Genomic DNA, 19,915 nt, shown 5'->3' with positions numbered 1-19,915 from the left:
CACTTTCACTTTCATACCCTAGGGGGCTGGAGAATGTCACAGACCATTAAAGAGATTAACTGTTTTACCCCTCCCACTATTGACCAAGGGTGGTTCCTACCGCTCTAGGGTTTGGAGGGGTGGCTCTACCCTCTGGGTACCTGCGAAGCAGCACACACTCAATACCTGAGCTGTGGAACTCTTGGCCTTGAGAGTGATTTCTAGAAAAGTCATGCCAACTGCATGGGCCAAACAACCAGGTACAGTCTGGCCTTCTCATTCACCAGGAGGTGATGGGAAGTGGGGCTGCTGGCCCAACAGAGCAGCTCAACTAGGAGGAACAGGAGGTGGGAAGAGGAAGATGAAGTGGGAAACAAGGGCTGCAGAAACCTGAGGTCAGGCTGGCACTGGGAGTGGGCCCTGCCATCTCCCCTGGCAGATGGAAGCGCCTAACCTGGAAGTGCAAGTCTGACTGTAGCACTGTCTCATACTGCCCATGGCTCCTCAGTACCCTCAAGAGAAAGGCCTATTTCCCAGCATGCGGGGGCTTCAAGATCTTACCTTGTCCCTCTTCCTCTCTCCATCCTCACCTCAAATTCCAGCCTCCTTTGCTTTTGTTTCCCATATCCCCTGTCCCATGTCTTGCCAACTGTTCCTTCTGCCCGCCTCTTATGGTTCTCTTCCAACTCCAATTGTCTTTCAGGGGTCAGCTGAGATGGCTCCTCCTCCAGGAAGCCTTACTGGACCCCACTGCTCATGCTCTCATGGTGTTTCCACCATTTAAGCACTAAGCACACAGCAGGTACTCAATCCAAACTTATTACCTGAATGAACTGTCACCAAACCGCCCCCCAGCTCAACTCTCTCCTCTCCTCTGTCCCCTGATCTAAACCTGCCTCTGCCTGCAAGGCCTTCTCTGCCCTCTCGTTTCTCCCTGCGCTCTCCACTCCTGCTTTCCCATGGTCCTTAGTTCAGAACTCCACATTCTGTGTTTCTGCTGAATTTTCCACTCCAGATGGGTAGCAACTGCAGACACAGTGTCCACACCAAAGCTAATTGTCTGGCGGGAGCTATGGTTCCCAGACCCCAAGGGCACCGACTCCCACAGGCTCTCAGGGCGCTTGTGTGTGTGCCATCAGGTAAGGCTTCCCCCTCCACCCTGCCCCCTTCTCCACCCCTGCTGCCACACTGTGGGGATTTCTGACTTCTGACCTCCAGAGCTGCAAACAAAGTGTCCACGAGGCCTGTCCTTCGCTTTACTGTGGAGCAATTAATTATCCTAACCAAGGGGGAGGTCACTAATCATTTAATTCTCCCTGCAAGGATGTGTGGAAAAACTGGGGTGATCAGAAGGTTTCCAGACCAAGAGGAAAGGTCTGTCTTGGGATGCCACGTGCCCTTGCCTCCTGGGTGAGTAATATTCAGTGCTACTTTGGAAACTCACCTGACATTACTGGTTGAGGAAAATAACAAACCTCCTGCAGCTTGACGCATAGAGACTCACCATCACGGGGTGAAGGAACCCAACCCCCGCTCATGAAAACAGTAAGTAGTACTGAGCCCTTACGTGCCACACACTGTCTTATGTGCTTTACACGCATTGTTATTTCTGATAATGACGTTTTGAGTTGGCTGCTGTGATACCCCCATTTTACAGATGAGGAGACTGAGGCCCTAGTTATACAGCTAGGACACAGGCACTGCTGTGTTGGTGACCAGGAAGCCCCTCGTGGTATTTTTTCATCAGGAAGCCAGAGGCACCTGCCACTCACACACTCCACTGAGGTGGGCACAGCTGGTATACTGACTGGTCTCAGGGCCATGGCCTGTGGCCTCTAACTGGGGCAGGGCACAGTCTTGGCTCCTCAGATCTAGACCCAGCATCTAACCAGCTTCCACCTGTTGCAATGAGTGGAAAGTGGGTTCCAGTCCTTCCACCTTCCTCTGTTGGAGCCCACAGCACAGTCACTGGCCAAGATGCCCACTGGGCCCAGGCGGCTGGCACAGGTACGGACAGAGGCAAACCACGCTCACGTGTCCTAACAGGGGCAGCCACTCCTCAACTAGCTGTTGTCATGTTGGAACCTCGGCCCAGTAACCGCGCGTTTTAATGGAATTAGAACATTCTTTAACACTATACACAAAAATAAACTCAAAATGGATCAAAGACCCAAGTGTAAGACCAAACACTATAAAACTCATAAGAGAAGACATAGGCAGAACACTCTGACATAAATTACAGCAATATCTTTTTTGAATTGTCTCCTAGAGTAACGGAAATAAAAACAAAAATAAACAAATGGGACCTAATTAAACTCAAAAGCTTTTGCATAACAAAGGAAACCATAAACTAAATGAAAAGATAACCCACAGGAGGAAATATCTGCGAACAAGGGATTAATTTCCAAAATTTACAAACAGCTCATACAGTTCAGTATCAGAAAAACAAACAACCCAATCAAAAAATGGGCAGAAGACCTAAGTAGATATTTCTCCAAAGAAGACGTACAGATGGCCAACAGGCACATGAAAAGATGCTCAATGTCACTAATTGGGAAAATGCAAATCAAAACTACAAGGAGATATCACCTCACACCAGTCAGAATGGCCATCATCAAAAAGTCTACAAACAATAAATGCTGCAGAGAGTGTGGAGAAAAGGGAACCTTCCTACACTGTTGGTGGGAATGTAAATTGGTGCAGCCACTATGAAGAACAGTATGGAGATTCCTTAAGAAACTAAAAAGCAGAGCTACCACATTATCCAGCAATCCCACTCCTGGGCATATATCCAGAGAAAAACATGGCTCAAATGGGTACAAGCATCCAGAGTTTGTTGCAATGCTGTTTACAATAGCCAAGGCATGGGAACAACCTAAATGTCCAACAGATGACTAGATAAAGAAACTGGCGCATATATACAATGAAATATTACTCATCCATAAAAAGGAATGAAATGATGCCATTCACAGCAACATGCATAGACCTGGAGATTATTATGCTAAACGAAGCAAGCCAGACAGAGAAAGACATGTATCACTTATATGCAGAATCTAAAAAAATGATATAATTGAACTTATTTACCAAACAGAGACATATAGACTTAGAGAATGAACTTATGATTACCAGAGGGGAAGGGAGCGGGGAGAGATAGACTGGGAGTTTGGGACTGAATGTACACACTGCTATATTTAAAACAGATAACCAACAAGAACCTACTGAATAGCATGGGGAACTCTGCTCAATACTCCATAATAACCTAAGTGGGAAAAAAATTTGAAAAAGAATAGACACATGTATAACTGATTTTGCTGTGCACCTAAAAATAACACAACACTGTTAACCAGCTACACCCCAGTATTACATGAAAATTTAAAAAGAACATATACATACAAAAAAAAAAATCATGGTTTTTACCTGACAAGCTGTCATATTTTAATGGTGGCAAATGAATTTTAAAAACCAGTTTTTAAAAATACCATTTTGTAAAACATGCAAGGGCAGATCTGACCCCCAATCTGCAGCCCCAACTCCAGAATAAAGCAAACAGGACACCCAGACATTATTATACAATTCTGTATTGAGTGACGCATTTATTACAGAACGTGTTCCTTTTTTTTTTTTTAATTTAAACAAAGTTCATCACTCTCTCATAGAAACGGTTTTGTGGGGTTTTGTTCTGTTTACCGTTACAGGACGTGAACCTGACAAAGTTGTTCACAGGTCTGCTAGCTTTAAGTACAACAGGATTTTCCATGTTCAAAAGACTATATGCTAAGTGCTTAATCAAATCCCGTCACATAAAAGCCAGATTTAGTCCTTTAAGAACTGCAGTCTGCATGTAAGCCTGGATTTCAGTGTTGTGTGGCTTTCAACAGTAAAAAGTGGTGTGCCTCCCACGATTGCCTTAGTTGGGACAGGGCGGTGGTGGCTAAAAGGAGATGTTTTCATTTGTTCCAGATTTGATTACTCTGAAAATTGGTCACTGTTTCCTATTGTCAAAATATAAAAATACCTTCATCTGGATAAAAATGTATACAGTGGAAAACTCTTCAATGCATAGCCTGGGTGTATGGAAAAGGAGGTTTTCCAGCAGGGTCTGCGTTGTTCTTTATGACTGGTGTGGAGACTGCAGCCTGGGCTGGGTGCATGAGAGCTGAGATTTCTGAACGGCCCTCACCTGATCCCTTCTGCTCACTGGAATTTGCCGGCCTGGGTTTCAAGATATTTGCTGCATCCTTGAAATCCTTGTCAGCCATCTCTCCTTCTGGTACTGGGTTGGCACCGTGACGACCACCTTTTCATTGTCATTCTGGATGGAGCTGATACGGCTGCTGTGATAGGCCCATTTTACAGATGGGGAGACTAAGGCCCTAGTTATACAGCTAGGACAGGGGCGCTGCTGTGTTGGTGACAATATGGTGACTGGTCCATCCAGATTTGGAGTTCTCCCCCTAAAAACCAAGATGATAAAGACGCTGGAAGGAGGGCTTCTCTGCATTGGGGGTGCTGAGTCTTTGTTCTCAGAAAGGTCAGGTGTTAGAAGACAGGAGGCCGGACTTGGAGACTGGGATGTGGTGGGCATGCTGCAGTGAATTCAAACCTTTGAGCTTCATTCCGCACAAACTTGGAGGTGCAGACGCTTTCCAGAAAGCACCAGGGTCAACTTGAGAAGGAAGATGATGAGAGGGGAGTTGGGGGTCTCTAGTCTGATGAATCTATTTTTTGGTGTGGGGTGCTGAGCTGGGTGCTTGTGGGATGACCAACACTGTTATTTTCTTAAAACACAAGGAGGGGAAGATGGCAGCCACAGTCTTGCTCTGGAAAGCCAGTAGGGAAACTTCCCGTGCTGTGGCCACGATTCAGGTTGAGGAATGGCGTCCCTCTGGTTGAAGCACCAGCCTCTAAACTCTCGCCCTCGTACCAGGCTTTCCAAAGGATCTGGAAGCACATCTTGCCTTACAGGTGGATGAGATGGAGATCCACCTGCTGTGGTCCACAGGTTCCTGACGAGAGGGAGTGTACGCAGTTTGTTTTGTACCATGTTACAGCTCAGAGAGGATGGTTGGCCACAGCCCACTTCTCTACAACAGTTAAAATAGCACAGGAGATTCTGAGTTGTCAAGGTTGCAAGACAGACCACCAGAATGAAACACACCCTCACGCCATCGAAGTTTTCCTTTAGAGTCTTTTGGACTTTCTCTTTTCAACATGGTTTCTGAAAGGGCAGTAGCAATGTATTGTTGTCTCACAGACAGACGTGGAAAAGAAAAAAGCAAACCGCAGTTCAAAGGTTATCTAAATTTTGGTCAGTCTTATAGTGTTTTGTGATGGCTTTGAACAATTGTCTCCTTTTAATCTCATCTAGTGGCAAAAAAACGACACAACTTCAGTGTATTCTTCGCAACAGTTGTGACAGCATCCTGATTTTATAACTCTCTGTTAATATCAAAACAGCATTAGCTGGGAATAAATTCCAAAGGATCCTTTATTAAAATATCTAAAAGTGGTCTATAAATATTTATTTTTCTAAAAGAGTTTGGAGCTTCCAAGTGAAAATGTGGCTCCACTTTGCTTCTGCGTCTGGTAGAGAGGCCAGCAGGGAGAAGATGGTGCTCCCTGGAGCAGGAGGAGCTGTAAAGAGGCGGCAGGGGCTCCGGCCCTACATGCTCACTCATGACTTTGTAGAGCTCGGATTACAACAGAAACGGAAAACAGCGCGACCGTAACGCTGCTGTCCACGTGGTGATGGCTGCGCGAGCGCCTCCCTTCCGGGGACCTGTCCTGTCTGGGGGAGTCGGTGGCCACCGGGTGCGCCCCTTGCCCCCACCTTCAGAACTCCCACTCCAGGGCCTCCTCCCGATTGGCAGCCCTCTCCAGCCGGTAGATGATGCTGTTCAGGTTGGCCATCTTCTCGTGCCGCCGCTGCAAGTTGGGGTTCACCTTGGTGCTGGGGTGCAAGGCCCCGGCTGTGTCGGCGGTGGGGCTGGCACTCAGCACCTTGGCAGGGAGGGTGCTGGGTGGGGATGGGGAGATGGGGGCTGAGGAGGAAGGGACCGGCGACACGGACATCATGAGGCCCGGAGAGGAGGCGGCTGAGGGCGAGTTCAGTGACACCTCCAGGCTGCAGCGGGAGGACTCTGAGGCTGACTTAAAGCTTAGGGGGTCCGGGTGTAGCCGCTCCCCGCCCTCACTCTCCGGGAGGGGGTGCAGTGAGGGGCAGGCTGGGGTGGTCCCGCCTGGAAGGAGGAGCCCTGGGGCTGCTTTGGGGAGTCCGTCCTCACCCAGAGGGTCAGGATGCACCTCTCGGGGGCAGCCTTGGCCTTTGTCCGGCTCCTTTGAGTCCTGGCTGTCGGCTTGTTCCTCAGCCTCCTCAGTCTGTTCCTGCTTAATCCTTACTGGAGTCTTGTCCTGGGAGGTCAGGTGGGTGACGCTCTCCTCGGGAGCCTCCTGAAGCTTTAGTTCCTTCACCGTAGGCTTCTGGTCCTCAGCCTCTGAGTCGGGGCTCTGTGGGGTGGGGTCTGGGTGGGAGTGGCCTGGCGGCAGGATGCCAGGACCCCCACTGGGGTCGAGGTCTGGTTCCTCTTGGGTCCCCTCCACCAACATCTCCCGGCGCATCCGGGACCTGGAGCAGAGATGGTGGTAAGCAAGGTGCTGGAGGGGACAGCTAGCCCTGGAGTCAAATCCAGTGAGTGGCCCTGTGACCCCACGCACTTCCCCGGGGGGCTCACTGTGCATAAGCTTCTTCACATGCAGCATCCTCGTAAGCCCTCTCAACAACCCCAAATGGTGGGCTATCATCATCCCCACTTCAGAGGAGGAAACAAGGCTCAGAGATGCTGGGTGATATGCCCCAGTTTCACAGCTAGTAAGTGGCAGAACCAGGACTTGAACTCAGGACTGGTGGATTCCAAAGCTCACAGTCTAGACCTGTGCCGTCTAGTGCAGCAGCCACTGGTCACACACGGCTCTCTCATTGTTAACAGTTGTTATACTGACTGCATGTTGAAATGGTTGCATTTGTAAAAGTGTTAGTTGCTCAGTCGTGCCCGACTCTTTGCGACCCCATGGACTGCAGCCCACCGGCCTCCTGTGTCCATGAGATTTTCCAGGCAAGGATACTGGAGTGGGTTACCATTTCCTTCTCCAGGGGATCTTCCCAACCCAGGGATTGAATCTGGGTCTCCTGTACTGCAGGCAGATTCCTTCCCGACTGAGCTACAAGGGAAGCCCTGCATTTGTATATACTGGGCTAAATAACATATGCGTGTGTGCTTAGTCGTGTCTGACTCTTGGCGACCCTAGGGACTGTAGCCCGCTAGGCTCCTCTGACCATGGGATTCTCTAGGCAAGAATACTGCAGTGGGTACTATTACATTAACTTCATCTGTCTCTTTTTGTTTAGTTTTATTTTTTAATTTCTCTTCAATGTGGCTACTAGAAAATTGTATATTATATATGTGGCCTTCGTTGTATTTCTATTGGACAGTGGTGCTCTAGAGCATTTCTCAAAGTCAAAAGCAGAGAACAACTTGTCTAGGTCACCAAGGCACACAGAGGCAGAGCTGGGCCCAGAACCTAGGCACACTGAATTCCAGTCCAGAACCCACCCTCTCTTCACTTCAGTGGCCTCCCTTTTGCCAGAGGGAAACGTGGTCTCATTTATTATGTTTTAGGGCAGGAAAGGCTAGGATGGGTTTAACTTCATTAATTATTTCCCTAATAGCACGAGGTCCAGAGAGGTCAAGTCGTTGTCCAAGATCACACAGCGATAGGACTTTTTAAGTATCTTCAATGCTGTGTCCTTCTTTAATTGATGACATCATATATTATATCAATATTATTTAATAATAATAAAGTACATGTTACTGATATAAAATTAATTTATAAATTTCAATGATAAAGATCATAATGGTTAGTGCTTATCACATGCCAGATGCTCGACCAAGCACTTTTTGCAGATTATTTATCTTTCATAATAACCTTATGAGGGGGAGACTAGTCTCATGCCCACCAACAAAGATGACAAGGCTCAGAGAGGCACAGGGACTGCCATGGTCACATAGCCGGCACGCAGTGCAGTTGGGCTCTGCACCCAGCTGTCTGCCTGCACTCTCCTGTCTCCCTGCCCAGGTCGGGAATGCGGCCCCATCCCAGGATCCTGAGCCTGGAGGGACTATCAGCGGTGATCTGGTTCACTTTCGTCTTTCAGTTCCTAATCCTTCCACAAAGGTGGCCTTGCCCACCTCTCAGGAGACCCTGTCTTCTCCTTTAGTTCCCTCTAGAGGGAAGAGTTGGTGGGACCCAGGGGAATGCTGGGTGTTTTGGGGATGGCTCACTTGCCTGAAGCTTTATCATTAGAACTTCCAAACTGTAGATCAAATATAAATATCTCGCTAACAGTCATTTATACCATAGTAAAAATTAGTCTTTTTCTTCAATTCTTGACTCCCTAATCTATAGCAGGTCCTTCCAAGGAATTTTTTCTCAAAACATCCCATTGTTCACTTTTCCCAGAGCTCACTGCAGTGTGTAATGATACATTACTACAAGAACTCATTTAATAGTGACCATCCCTGCTGGTCTGTGAGAGATGCCAAGGACTTTACCTCATTCTCTTTGGTACTTGGGACAGAATAGATGCTCAATAATCATTTACTAAATGAAGCAATGTATTCTATAATTATAGCTCTTTGAGAGTGGTTTTTTTGGGGAGTGGAATTCTCTCTCCTCCTTCAAAGCCCAGCTGAAATGCCACCTCTCTATCTAAATTTTCCCTAGGTAGAATTCCCTTCTCCCTTAGTTCCTTATTCCTTCTCGTTTTCACAGCATTTATTCGGTTGTCATGAAGTTATCTGGTTTGTGATTTTAAACTCTCTAAGAGCAGGGATGATGGCTTTGAACCCCTGTATCTCCCAACCCTGGCTCACTGTGCATACATGACAAATATTAACTGAAATGAATATGCTGGATTATAATGGAGGGATACGTTCCTGTGGGAAACAAGAGGGGAGAGAATGTCTGGAAGGGAAGGAGGGTGTGAGGGTTTAAGGACCTAGATCATCTGCCGTTTGGCAGGTTCTGGGTCTGAGCAAGATATAAGCAATATTTTACAATGTGTTTATGCCTGTAGTTTTTCATTTGATCCTCAATTCATTCAAAGCATTATGGGGTAAATTTTAAGTTCCTTATCTGTAAAACAGGGATGAGACTCAGAAAGGTACAGTGATTTGCCCAATAACACACAGCCGAGGTGGGATTTGAACTTGGGTCTGTGTGATGCCCATGCCTGGGCTGTGGAGAGAGATTTCAGGTGTTCCACCCTTCTAGGCTCCTCCCTCCTCTTCTCTCAGGGATCAAGAGACTCTCCTCTCTGGCACCACAGGGGCATCAGAGACATTTCTTGCTCAGGAGGCTTGGTGGGGAGCGCCTCAGAGGGATGGCCCTTGAAATCACATCAAGCCTTCTCTTCAGGGTTCTCAGGAAGCCCTTTTGCGGTCTCCTTGGGAACCGTGTACCCAGTCAGTGCCCCGAGGCAGCCCTGGGACTAAATTCCCAGGCAGCCCAGCCCCCTGCAGGTCAGCTGCTCAGGAGATGAGGGATTGGTGAGTGGGAGGAGGCACCACTTTTGTTAGGGATCACCCACTCCCTGAGGTGGGTGGAGCCTGAGGGGCTGCCACAAGGGTTTCCTTTGACCTCAGGAGTGGGAAAGGCCAGGAGCCCCAAACCAGGGCACTGACACAAGACTCAGTGGGAAGTTAGGGTACCTCAGGCCTGTGCCCCACACACAATCCCCCGTCCCTTTGTGGAGGCAGACGCAGAGCAAGCTGGTGAAGTCACAACAAAGATGGCGACGATAGTGACGTCAACACCTACCACCTCCTATGTGCCAGGTTATTCTCCATGAGTATGTTAGCCGCATCAAATCCTCAAGGCAACTCTACGAAGTAGATCCCATTATAATTCTCATTTTATAGGTTAGAAGATTGAGGCTCTGGGAGGTGAAGCCACTTGCCCAGGCCGCACAAGATGAAAACTGTTGAGCTGGAATTTACATCCGAGTTTGCCTATGTTATAAAGCTAAACACCTAGAAATATGGCCACCTCGTTTCCCAGAGGCCATGATGGGCTGCCTCCAGGCCCTGGGATGAGGAAGCGGAGGGTGCCGGCTGAGACCCCTGCCCATCCTCCCAGGGGCCACCAGGCACCCTGTCCCCCATCCCTACCTGTAGTTGTGGAACCAGTTGATGACGGTGTTGGTCTTGAGGTTGAGCTGGAAGGAGAGGAGCTCAATGGTCTGCTGGGAGGGGTAGGGCTCCAGCTGGTAGGCCTTCCTCAGCGCCTCCTTCTCTTCGGGGGCCAGCACCACTCGGGGCTTCTTGATCTGCAGGAGGCTCAGGTCTTGGGGCTGCAGGCAGGGGCTGGGGCACTCGGAGCGGGTGGCTGGAGACTCACTGTCTGAGCCAGTGCTGATGAGGCCGTACCTGCGCTTCAGGTAGGCTGGGGCGGGGGAGGGAGGGAGGGAGGGCTGAGAGGGGCCAACTAGAGGCTCCCCTGAACCGAGGAGGGGTCTCAGGCTGAACTGAGCACCAGCCAGCCGTCCTCAGAGCCCCTGCGCCCCAAACGTGGGGACCCCGGCCCGGCCTCAGCCTTTTCTCCTTCCACGCCCTCCTCGTGAGATGGGAGATACTCGCCTGCCCACACCTGGTCATTAACACGCTAACTGTTAACATGTGTGGAGAGCTGCCCTCACAGACAGGAAGTGCTCAAAAGAAGGGGTTCTGCAGCATTCTCGATTGTCAGAAGTGTCCCTGAATTTCACCAGTGTTTTGGATGGCAGCGGGAAGACAGTTTTAAGATTTTTCTCTCCTGTTTTCACAGGTTTTTCTGGAGCCGTCTGTGGAGTCTGTGGGTTCGGTGCGGAGGTGGTACAGATGCAGAAAGTGGCGCAGGGTCTTTCGCCCTTGGCCCCTGCCAGGCTCCAGGACGTTAATTTTAAATGAACGTAGTAATTGCATGATGCATCTCAGCCTCAAATCATCAAAATGTGTGTGCGCTGTGGGGGGAGCCCACCCCAGAATGGAGGAAGTAAGGTACTGGGTCCCATTAAATCCTCACACCAGTGCCCTGAGGTAGACGCTATGACTCTTACTTTCAGATGAAGTGGAATGAGGCACAGAGAAGGGAAGTAACTTGCCCAAGATCACACAGCCAGCAAGTGGCAGGACAAGTTCCCAACTGTACAGCTGTCTGATGCCAACAGCCAGACGGCCCTGCCCCATGTGCCGCTTATAGCCTGGCTTGACCCTGGGCCCTCGTCATGACTTAGTGCCCCAGCTGACAACTTTCCAACTCCTCAAATCTTATCTCCAGACTGGATTTTGAGCTTTCTTAGACCCAGGAATCCCTTACACACAAAGCATGGGACTGGCTGGGCCACAAAGCGGGTGCTCAGTGCCAGTTCAATTTTTCAGGGAGATAAAATCCTATCAGACAATGTAAGAACCTGCGATTTCTTGTCCGGTCCTGTAAGGGGGGAGTTATCATTTGTTGGGTCAATTCTGTGCTTTGTTGCGTAGAATCCAGGTGATGGGCAAAGGGGGTAATATAATAGGACTCTGATGCAGAGGATGGAGAGATCAGAGAGAGAGAGGGCTTGGGGAATATGCAGGAGACTCTGGAGTGGCTATGGGTTTGTGGAAGGATGCTGAGAGAGACGGTGTATTGGAACTTTCAGGGGAAAAGCATTAAACATTTTAATGGCTTACGTTTTGTGGAATGGCTATTTCTTGCAGGCTACACTAGGCTAAGACTGGACCACTGGGACCCTGGGTTTGTTTGGGTTAGAACCAGATACGGTTGCAATGGGAAAACCTGAGGCCAGACCCAGAGTTCCCAGGGCTTACCTTTCTTCTCCAGCTTCTTCATGTCTCTCAGCTTCTCCACGTTGTGGGGGTCGTTGAGCCACAGCTGCATGCGCACAAAGGGCTCCCGGCCCTTCAGGCTCAGCTTGTGCCAGGGTTTGGGTCGGGAGAGAAGGTCAGACACGGAGCCCTGGGTCAGCCCTAGGATGCTCTCCCCGAAGAGCCGCTGCCCTGGGGACAGGGGAGGAGGGGGACAACCTGTTACCCCAGGCTGGGCACACGTGCTCCCGGGAGAGACAAGGGACAGGCAGAAACCAGGGAATGTCTCCACTAACTCAGCAGGGAGGACCAGACACATCGGGGGACCCATGCCTGTGTGCATCTGGGGAACTTTCTGTAAAACAGGAGGTGGGGGCAGGCAGATAGCTACCAAACAAAAATGCTGTCATGATTTAGACGTTATTCACTCCTAGGGGATCCCTGACATTGTCTGCAAACTTCATGTGCACAAATAAGTATCACCTTGTCAGAGAGTAATTTGACAGATTCTATCAAAATTTCAATGTGCAAACCCTCTGATCCAGCAATTCCACTGCCTGGGATTTCTCCTCCAGTTGTACTTGCCCAAGGGCACAAAGACGCATGTGGATGTGGTTTCAGAGGCAGCAGGAAATTGGGAACAAGCAAAATGCTCATCAGCTGCATAAAAAATATGGGGCATCCATGGCCTGAAAAATTTTGCAACAGTGACAAAGACTGCAGGTGGACTATTCATTCTAAGGCAGAAGAGAGTCTGCTGTAGAACAGTGTTAGTTTTTAAAAAGCAAGTGGAAGGATAGCCTGTGTGTAATTTCATCCATCTAGAAAAAAGAGAAGAAACTAGGTGAGCATACAATTTTGTATGTGTTCAGAAAATCTCAAAGATACAGAAAAACTTTGGAGTATGACTGGGAGGTTAGGGGACATTTTATTTGTTTAAATTTTAATTTTTTTCCCCTGTATTGTTTGGCATTTTCAAATAGTGATATCTTATTTTTATTATAGAAATTGTAGTGAAAAGTTGGGGTTTGTGTGCAAGACTTGACTCCCATCTGAGATGTGGAGGAGTTTGTAATTCAAAAAATTAAAGAATCCAGATTTCTCCCTTGGGCCCCCAGCATTGGATGAGGACTGAGTTAGAATCTTACTGGGATTCTCTAAGTCCTCCTGGAAGGAAGTTTTGCAAGTTGTGGGCTAAGAACTTTAGGAGGACAGCATACTGACCTCCCTGCTGTCCACTCTAGAGACCCAGTTCAGAGTCAGATGCCTCCCAGGGGGCCCTGGGTGGCCCAGGGCTGAGCAGCACCTGCAGAAGGGACCCCAGTGCCTGGGATCTCACCATGGCTCTTTCCTTAAGGTAAGGGGGAGCCAAGCAGGGCAAGAGGCAGCATCCCTGACTCCCGGTACCCTGTACCTAGGTTGTTGTCTGTGAGGACCTCTTTGACCCTCTTGGTGATGGAGTACGTGTCCAGCTCGGGGGACATGGCCACAATCTCCTGGATGCCCCCTGTGGTCTGGCTGCCCGAGTAAATCTTCCCACTCAGTGATGAGCTGGAGCGTCCCTCTGGCTGCTGGTTCTCCTTGCTGCTCTCCAGTGTCAGACTCAGGGGCTCCTGGGAGCTCTTCTCCGGTGGCTCCGTGGGACTAGGGGGTGGGGATGGCGAGGACCTTGGTTCAGTGGGACTGACTGTGGGCCGCAGAGAGACAGAGAAGGCAGTTACTCAATCTGGCATAGACATACATTGTTTGGGCAGGCTTGTTTGTTACAGCCAAGAGTTGGCAACAACCCATTTTGCAACTACCACAGTAAAATCTCAGGCCGGGACCATCCTGGCTGTGAAAACCAGTAGATGAAAGTTGGAGGAGGAAAAAGATATCCATATAGTCCCAAAGTATCTCCCCACAGGATACTTTTAAGTACAAAGGGAAAAACAGTAACTTTATAGGTACAGCTGTCTGCCAACACCACCTCAATCTGGTGATCGAAGTTAGCACCTCCAATCACAGGCCAAATCAACAGCTGGTGACTCCTGATATGATGGACTGAGAAGGACAGAGCAACATTTCTGGGATATTCCTGCCCGAAGTGCACAGCTTGAATCTAACCACAAGGAAACATGAGACAAAGCTGAACTGAGCATCCGTCTATAACATAACTGGCTTTCAGTTTTCACAAACGTCAAAACTAAAAAACTTTAGAGAGAGGCAGAAGAACTGTCCAAATTGAAAGGGACTAAAGAGACATGACTAAATACAAGTGATCCTGAATTTGACCTGGACAGGGAAAGATAAAATTATATAAAGGTGACTATTGGGACAACTGAAGAAACCTGGAATATAGATGGTGGGTTACATAGCAGTATTGTGTTATTATAAAATTTCTCATTCTTAGTAAATAATTTTGAAATGTTTAGGGGTAAAGGGACATGATATCTTCAATTAATCTCTTAAATGGTTGAGAGAAAAAAGCACAAATATGGCAAAATTAGCAACTGGTGAATCGGTATGCAGGATATTGAAAGTTGGTTGTTCTATTGCTTCAACTCTTTGGTAAGTTAGAAATTACATCAAAATTAAAAGTTAAGAGAAAAAAAAAAAGGACTTGGCAATGACTGACAAGTCCAACTGCCAGAGTTAGCTAAGTAAAATACAGTGAATCCCCACAGCAATCAACAATAATGTAATAAAAAGATGCATATGAGATGGGTAAGTTCTGGGATTCGATACACAGCATGGTGACTGTAGTTAACAATCCTATTATATACATATACTTGACAGTTGCTGTGAGAGTACAGCTTTAATAGTCTCACTATAACAAAATGGTAATTACCTTAAAAAATAAAACCACATTTTTCTTAAGACATTTTGTGTACATGTATGTTAGAAAATGGAGAAGGCAATGGCACCCCAGTACTCTTGCCTAGAAAATCCCATGGACAGAGGAGCCTGGTGGGCTGCAGTCCATGGGGTCGCTAAGAGTCAGACATGACTGAGTGACTTCACTTTCCCTTTTCACTTTCATGCATTGGAGAAGGAAATGGCAACCCACTCCAGTGTTCTTGCCTGGAGAATCCCAGGGACGGGGGAGCCTGGTGGGCTGCCATCTATGGGGTTGCACAGACGATGACAAGTGACTTAGCAGCAGCAGCAGTATGTTAGAAAACCACTTTTTAGAAGATATCTCGGGTAGGGTGACTTTATTGAACCTCAGTTCCTGAATCTGTTAAATGGGGCCATAATACAAGCAGTGCTATACTTGCAACTACCATGCTCAGGGCCATAAAGAGGACTCCATGAGATAATGGGGGTCACCTCCTGAGGAATCAAGAGTCACCCACTCACTGGACTTTCCAGCGTGAGCTGAGCCACTGGACAGTTCGGGGAGGGCAGGGGACATGTCTGGGGAGGTGTCCCTAGTGGGGAGGGGTGTGTTTAGAAATTCCTGTGCTGGTCCACAGGGCACCTTCCAGTGAAGTGGAAAAAGGTACTTCTTCCTCAACGTATTTAACTGGTGCCTGATGGAAATTTGTTAATATAAACCCGAAGGCTCTGTGCGAAGGATTCTGAGGCTGCAAGCTGGATTGCTGGGAAAGAGATCAATCAGCAGACTTCTGACATGGTATGGTAAGGTGGGCACCGCCCCCACCCCACCACTCCCGCTCAGTCTAGGCACTCTGACGCCACCTAGAGGTCAATCTGGCTGAGGGAAGGATGAAAGCCGAGCAGGGACCCTTTCAGGGCAGCAGTGGGGAGGGGCAGGGGAAGGGAGACCTGGGCAGTGAAGCCACTGCACAGACTGGAAGAGTGAGGGCTCTCGGTGGTTTGGGGCCCCGTCTGTACTCACCCTGGGAGGCGCTGGGCTGCTGGCCCACAGCCTGGCCAAGCTGGTCCGAGAGCCACAGCTGCATGCGGATAAAGGGCTCCCGTCCCTTCTGCGTCAGCTTGCTCCACGGCTTCGGCCGGGACAGCATGTCGCTCACGCTGCCCTGTGACAGGCCCAGCACCTGGGGATGGGCAGGGCGGGAAGGCTGGGTCAGCAGGTCCTGGCCATCCCCTCCACCTCTCTTCCCCAGACCCTTAGGGCCCGCTGCTCACTCCTGTTCCGAGGAGAGGGCTGCCTTCAAGAGATCTTCACTCTCCATACGCCTGCTGTGTGCCTATGCTGTGCCCTCCACCTGCAGTGCCCTTCCAGAGTTCCTTACAATTCACGGAATTCTCCAGGCCAGAATCCTGGAGTGGGTACCCTTTCCCTTCTCCAAGGGGTCTTCCCAACCCAGGGATTGAACCCAGGTCTCCCGCATTGCAGGCAGATTCTTTACCAGCTGAGCCACAAGGGAAGTCCATCTAAAAATCCTACTTGGACTCTAAGACCCCTTAAGCGCCTCCTCTTCCAGGAAGCCTTCCTGTGTTGTATTTCCTATTCTTCCAAGCTGGGCTGAGCCTTAACACTTAAGTGCAACGGACCATGGGAGGGATGGAGGTTACTGAAAGAGGGGGATAGGTGGCTATTACCTAACCAGATGGAAGCTTTTCACAGCTTTAAAAACTGAAGAACTGAACGCCAGCCTTGTCTGTGGCTCCCCTTTCCCCACTGCCCAGGGACAGGAAAAGGGGCTTTTGGGGTCACTCAGATCTGGGTCTGAATCCTGCTTCTGCTCAGTTCTTGCTCACATACACACACACCCTTCTTTCCAGGCCATGGACACGGCAAAGGTGTCCTCGTTCCCCAGGCTCCCTGAACCTCCAGGGCAAACCCCACCATCTTCACCTTCTCCCCGAAGATCCTCTGGCAGATTCCATTCTTGGCCAGCTTCTCCTTGACCTGGCGCGTCAGCTCCAGGGTGTCCACCTCGCGGTACATGTAGAGCTCGTATTGCTCGGGGGTCAGGGGCGGCACGGTGGGCTTCAGCGTGCGGGGCACGTAGGCTGGGTAGTACGCCAGCCGTCCGCCGCCGCCCCCTTCAGGGCCGCCCCCCTCGGCCTTGAGCTCGCCCACCCTGGGGGGCTCGTCCTCGCTCCCGGCCGCTTCGTCCTCGGGGACTGCGGGGGCCTCGTCCCCACGGGGCCAGGCCCGCCCATTGGGCTGGCCGGAGTAGCTGGAGGAGGAGGAGAGTGAGGGAGAGACAGAGGCGTAGGGGCGGCTGAGCAGGCCGCGGTCCGAGGCCCAGTGGTGGTCGAAATAGCCGGCGTCGCCGATCTCCGACTTGACCTTCCGGATGATGCTCTGCACGAAGGCGGCCGGGGACAGGACCGTGAGGGAGGTCTGTGTGCCGCTGCTGCTCGTCCCCCCGCTGCCGACACCGCTGTCCTCCTGCTTGACGAGCGTCGGGGCCCCGTTCTGGCTCACGGCGGCCAGTGAAGGCCGCTCTGGGGGCGAGGGAGGCACCGAGCGGCCCCGGGCGCCGGCCTCCATCTCCAGCAGGGCCTGCTGCTGCGCTTGCATCTCACGGCGTGCTTGCTCCAGAATGTTCTTGATGGCGTCTTCCGAGGTGGTGCTGGCAGGGGCTGTGCCGTTGGTGATACTCAATGGGGCTGCTGAGTTCTTGGGCTCGCCTGTGGGAAAGGGGACAGGGAGGCTGGAGGCCTGTGGACAGGGCATGGCTTGATGGACAAAGACGTTCACAGCACAGAAATTATACCAGAGACATGTTGGGAGCAAACCTCTGCATCTGGGGATAAAATCCAGGTGGACACTGAGATTTTAGCTTATGTGGAAAAAGTGTTCATGGGGATACTGTAACGTTAGAAGAAGACTTGCTTTTACACATGCTGTGATCCACCTATGCAAATTAAAGCAAGTCCCAGAAGGGGACACACAGTATAACCTGCTTTCTATTGAGCAGCAGAGCAAGCCAAATAAGCAATACATTACTTGGTGAAAATTCTACAAGTGGTCAACACAAAGGAACAGCAGGACCGTGCTTCCCTCTGCTCTTGGTGGCCTTTCCTACACTGGGGTCTCTCCCCAACCCTGGACCAACCTAGATCAACACAGCCCTTCCTTGACTATCTCGCTGTGCAGTCTGCACCCCGGTGGATCCTCATAGCTCCATTAAAAATAATTTCTATTGCTTTGCCAATTAAAAAGCAATAGAGCAATGGAATACTATTCAGTCATAAAAGGAAGGAAGCACTGATACCATATGGAGGAAACTTGAAAACATTACGTGACGTGAAAGAAGCCAGGCACAAGAGGCCACCTATTGGACAGTTTCTGCTCGTATGAAATATCCAGAACAAGGAGAGCCACAGACACAGAAAACAGACTGGGGCCTCCCTGGGGCTCAGGGGAGGTGAGGCGTGGGGAGTGACTGCTAATGGGCACAGTGTTTCCTTTTGGGGGGATAAAGATGTTTGGGAACTAGACAGAGACAGTGGCTGCAAAACATTGTGAAGCCACTCAATGCCACTGAATTATTCACTCTAAAATGGTTAGATTCATGTTCTGTGAATTTTACCTCAAAACACAAAACAAAACCAACGTCCCTGGTGGTGAAGTGGGTAAGAATCCGCCTGCCAACGTGGGGAACACGGGTTTGAACCCTGGTCTGGGAAGACTCCACATGCCGTGGGGCAATGAAGCCCTAGTGCACAGCTACTGAGCCCGAGCACCCTCAAGCCTGTGCTCCGCAACAAGAGAAGCCACTGCAACGAAGAGCAGCCCCTGCTCACCACAACTAGAGAAAGCCCACGCAAAGCAACAGAGAGCGAGCATGGCCAAAAAAATCCCCCTCTGTTAAAAAAAAAAAATACATGTCTATCTGGAGAGCTAACAATGCACAAAAACTTAAGATGAAAATGAAACTCCCCTCTGATCTTTCCCCCAGTGGTAATCACATGACATTTTTCCAGGTTTTCCCTTCCAATCTGTTTTCTAACTACATGCATGGGATGGCCACACTTGATACATGGCAGTGTGGCCTGGCTTGCTCCCACTTAGTATCAACATGAGTGTTTTTTCCTACGATTTGAAGCTCTTCTATCTTTAATGGCTGCATATGCTACTGAAGAAATACTCTGTGCTTTAGCTATCAAGCCCTCCACTGCTGGACACTTAGGTTTCTACTTTGTCACTGCTGGAAACAACAATAAAGAGATAGCTTGTATATACATTTTTATTCCCACTCTGAATATTTCCTTTGATCCCCCAAAGCAGAGCTCCCAGGTCAGTGTCAGCCATATTCACTTCCTTCCCAGAGGGAGGCTAATTGCCCTCTGCTTAGTCTTCACTTCTGTGAGGGACATCGTGGGGTAACCTGGCACTCTTCCTCTTGCTGAACTTTTCAGACCCTAAATGGAAACCCCCTGCCTGGGCAACTCGAGCAAAGGTGTCCCTCTGTGATGTCTTTTTAATTTCTTTGCTACCTTGATGCAGACATCCCAGTGGGAGAGCACTGCGCAGGGAGTCAGGAGGCCCGTGTTCTCCTCTGGTCTCCGAATAACTGTGAGTATGTTCCCTCTCTTTGGCCTCAGTTGTCTGTTTAGTGGAAGAGTTAGACGATACTGTTTCTCATGGTTCTTTTCACCCCAATACTGCGTCTCATCTACATGTGTAACCTCTGTCCAGCACACAGTAGGCATTTAATGTTTACGGAATGACTGCCTCGCTTTTGCTACCAGAATTGACCAAGAAGACATAACTAAGTGTGTACACAGTTGGGGGTCAGCAGATTATCTGGGTAGGGCAGAGCAGGATCCCAGCAGGGTTAACCTCTCTCTGTCCTTTCCAGGGACCAGGAAAGAGGGTCCATGGGAAATTCGTGGCTTCCAGCAGCAGACTTGGGAATAGGGACACTTGCCCCAAGTTACCACCAGGGGGGAGCAGATACTGTAAAACGGAGTGGGAGTGCTGAAGCCGGCATCCAGTTCTGAGTCAGCTGTGGTCTACACTGGCTGTACTACATTATGCTGGGTGCAGGGATGTGATAGGTGATAGGCCCCTGGTTGTAAGAATCCCCCACTTGGAGGGACAGCCACATCAGCAGAGTCATTTGTAACATGAATAAATGCAACAGTGGAGACATAGTGATAAT

General features: G+C 49.7%; 1 protein-coding gene across 1 annotated transcript in view; it reads right to left on the bottom strand.

The window, feature by feature from the left end:
- Nucleotides 1-5,811: 5,811 nt before the first annotated feature.
- The window catches only part of CUX2 (cut like homeobox 2), a 273,772-nt gene continuing 259,668 nt past the window's right edge, over nt 5,812-19,915 (bottom strand). Inside the window, exons 17-22 of the mRNA XM_052654859.1 lie at nt 16,651-17,435; nt 15,727-15,886; nt 13,297-13,569; nt 11,886-12,074; nt 10,206-10,479; nt 5,812-6,604 (exon numbers count right to left, since the gene is read on the bottom strand). Coding sequence (XP_052510819.1) covers nt 5,812-6,604; nt 10,206-10,479; nt 11,886-12,074; nt 13,297-13,569; nt 15,727-15,886; nt 16,651-17,435 — 2,474 coding nt within the window. The remainder of the gene's footprint in view (nt 6,605-10,205; nt 10,480-11,885; nt 12,075-13,296; nt 13,570-15,726; nt 15,887-16,650; nt 17,436-19,915) is intronic.

Source organism: Budorcas taxicolor, chromosome 17, assembly GCF_023091745.1.
Source record: "Budorcas taxicolor isolate Tak-1 chromosome 17, Takin1.1, whole genome shotgun sequence".
NCBI classification, from domain to species: Eukaryota; Metazoa; Chordata; class Mammalia; order Artiodactyla; family Bovidae; genus Budorcas; species Budorcas taxicolor.
Note: the sequence above shows the minus strand (reverse complement) of the source record. Positions and strands in the feature narration are given on the sequence as shown.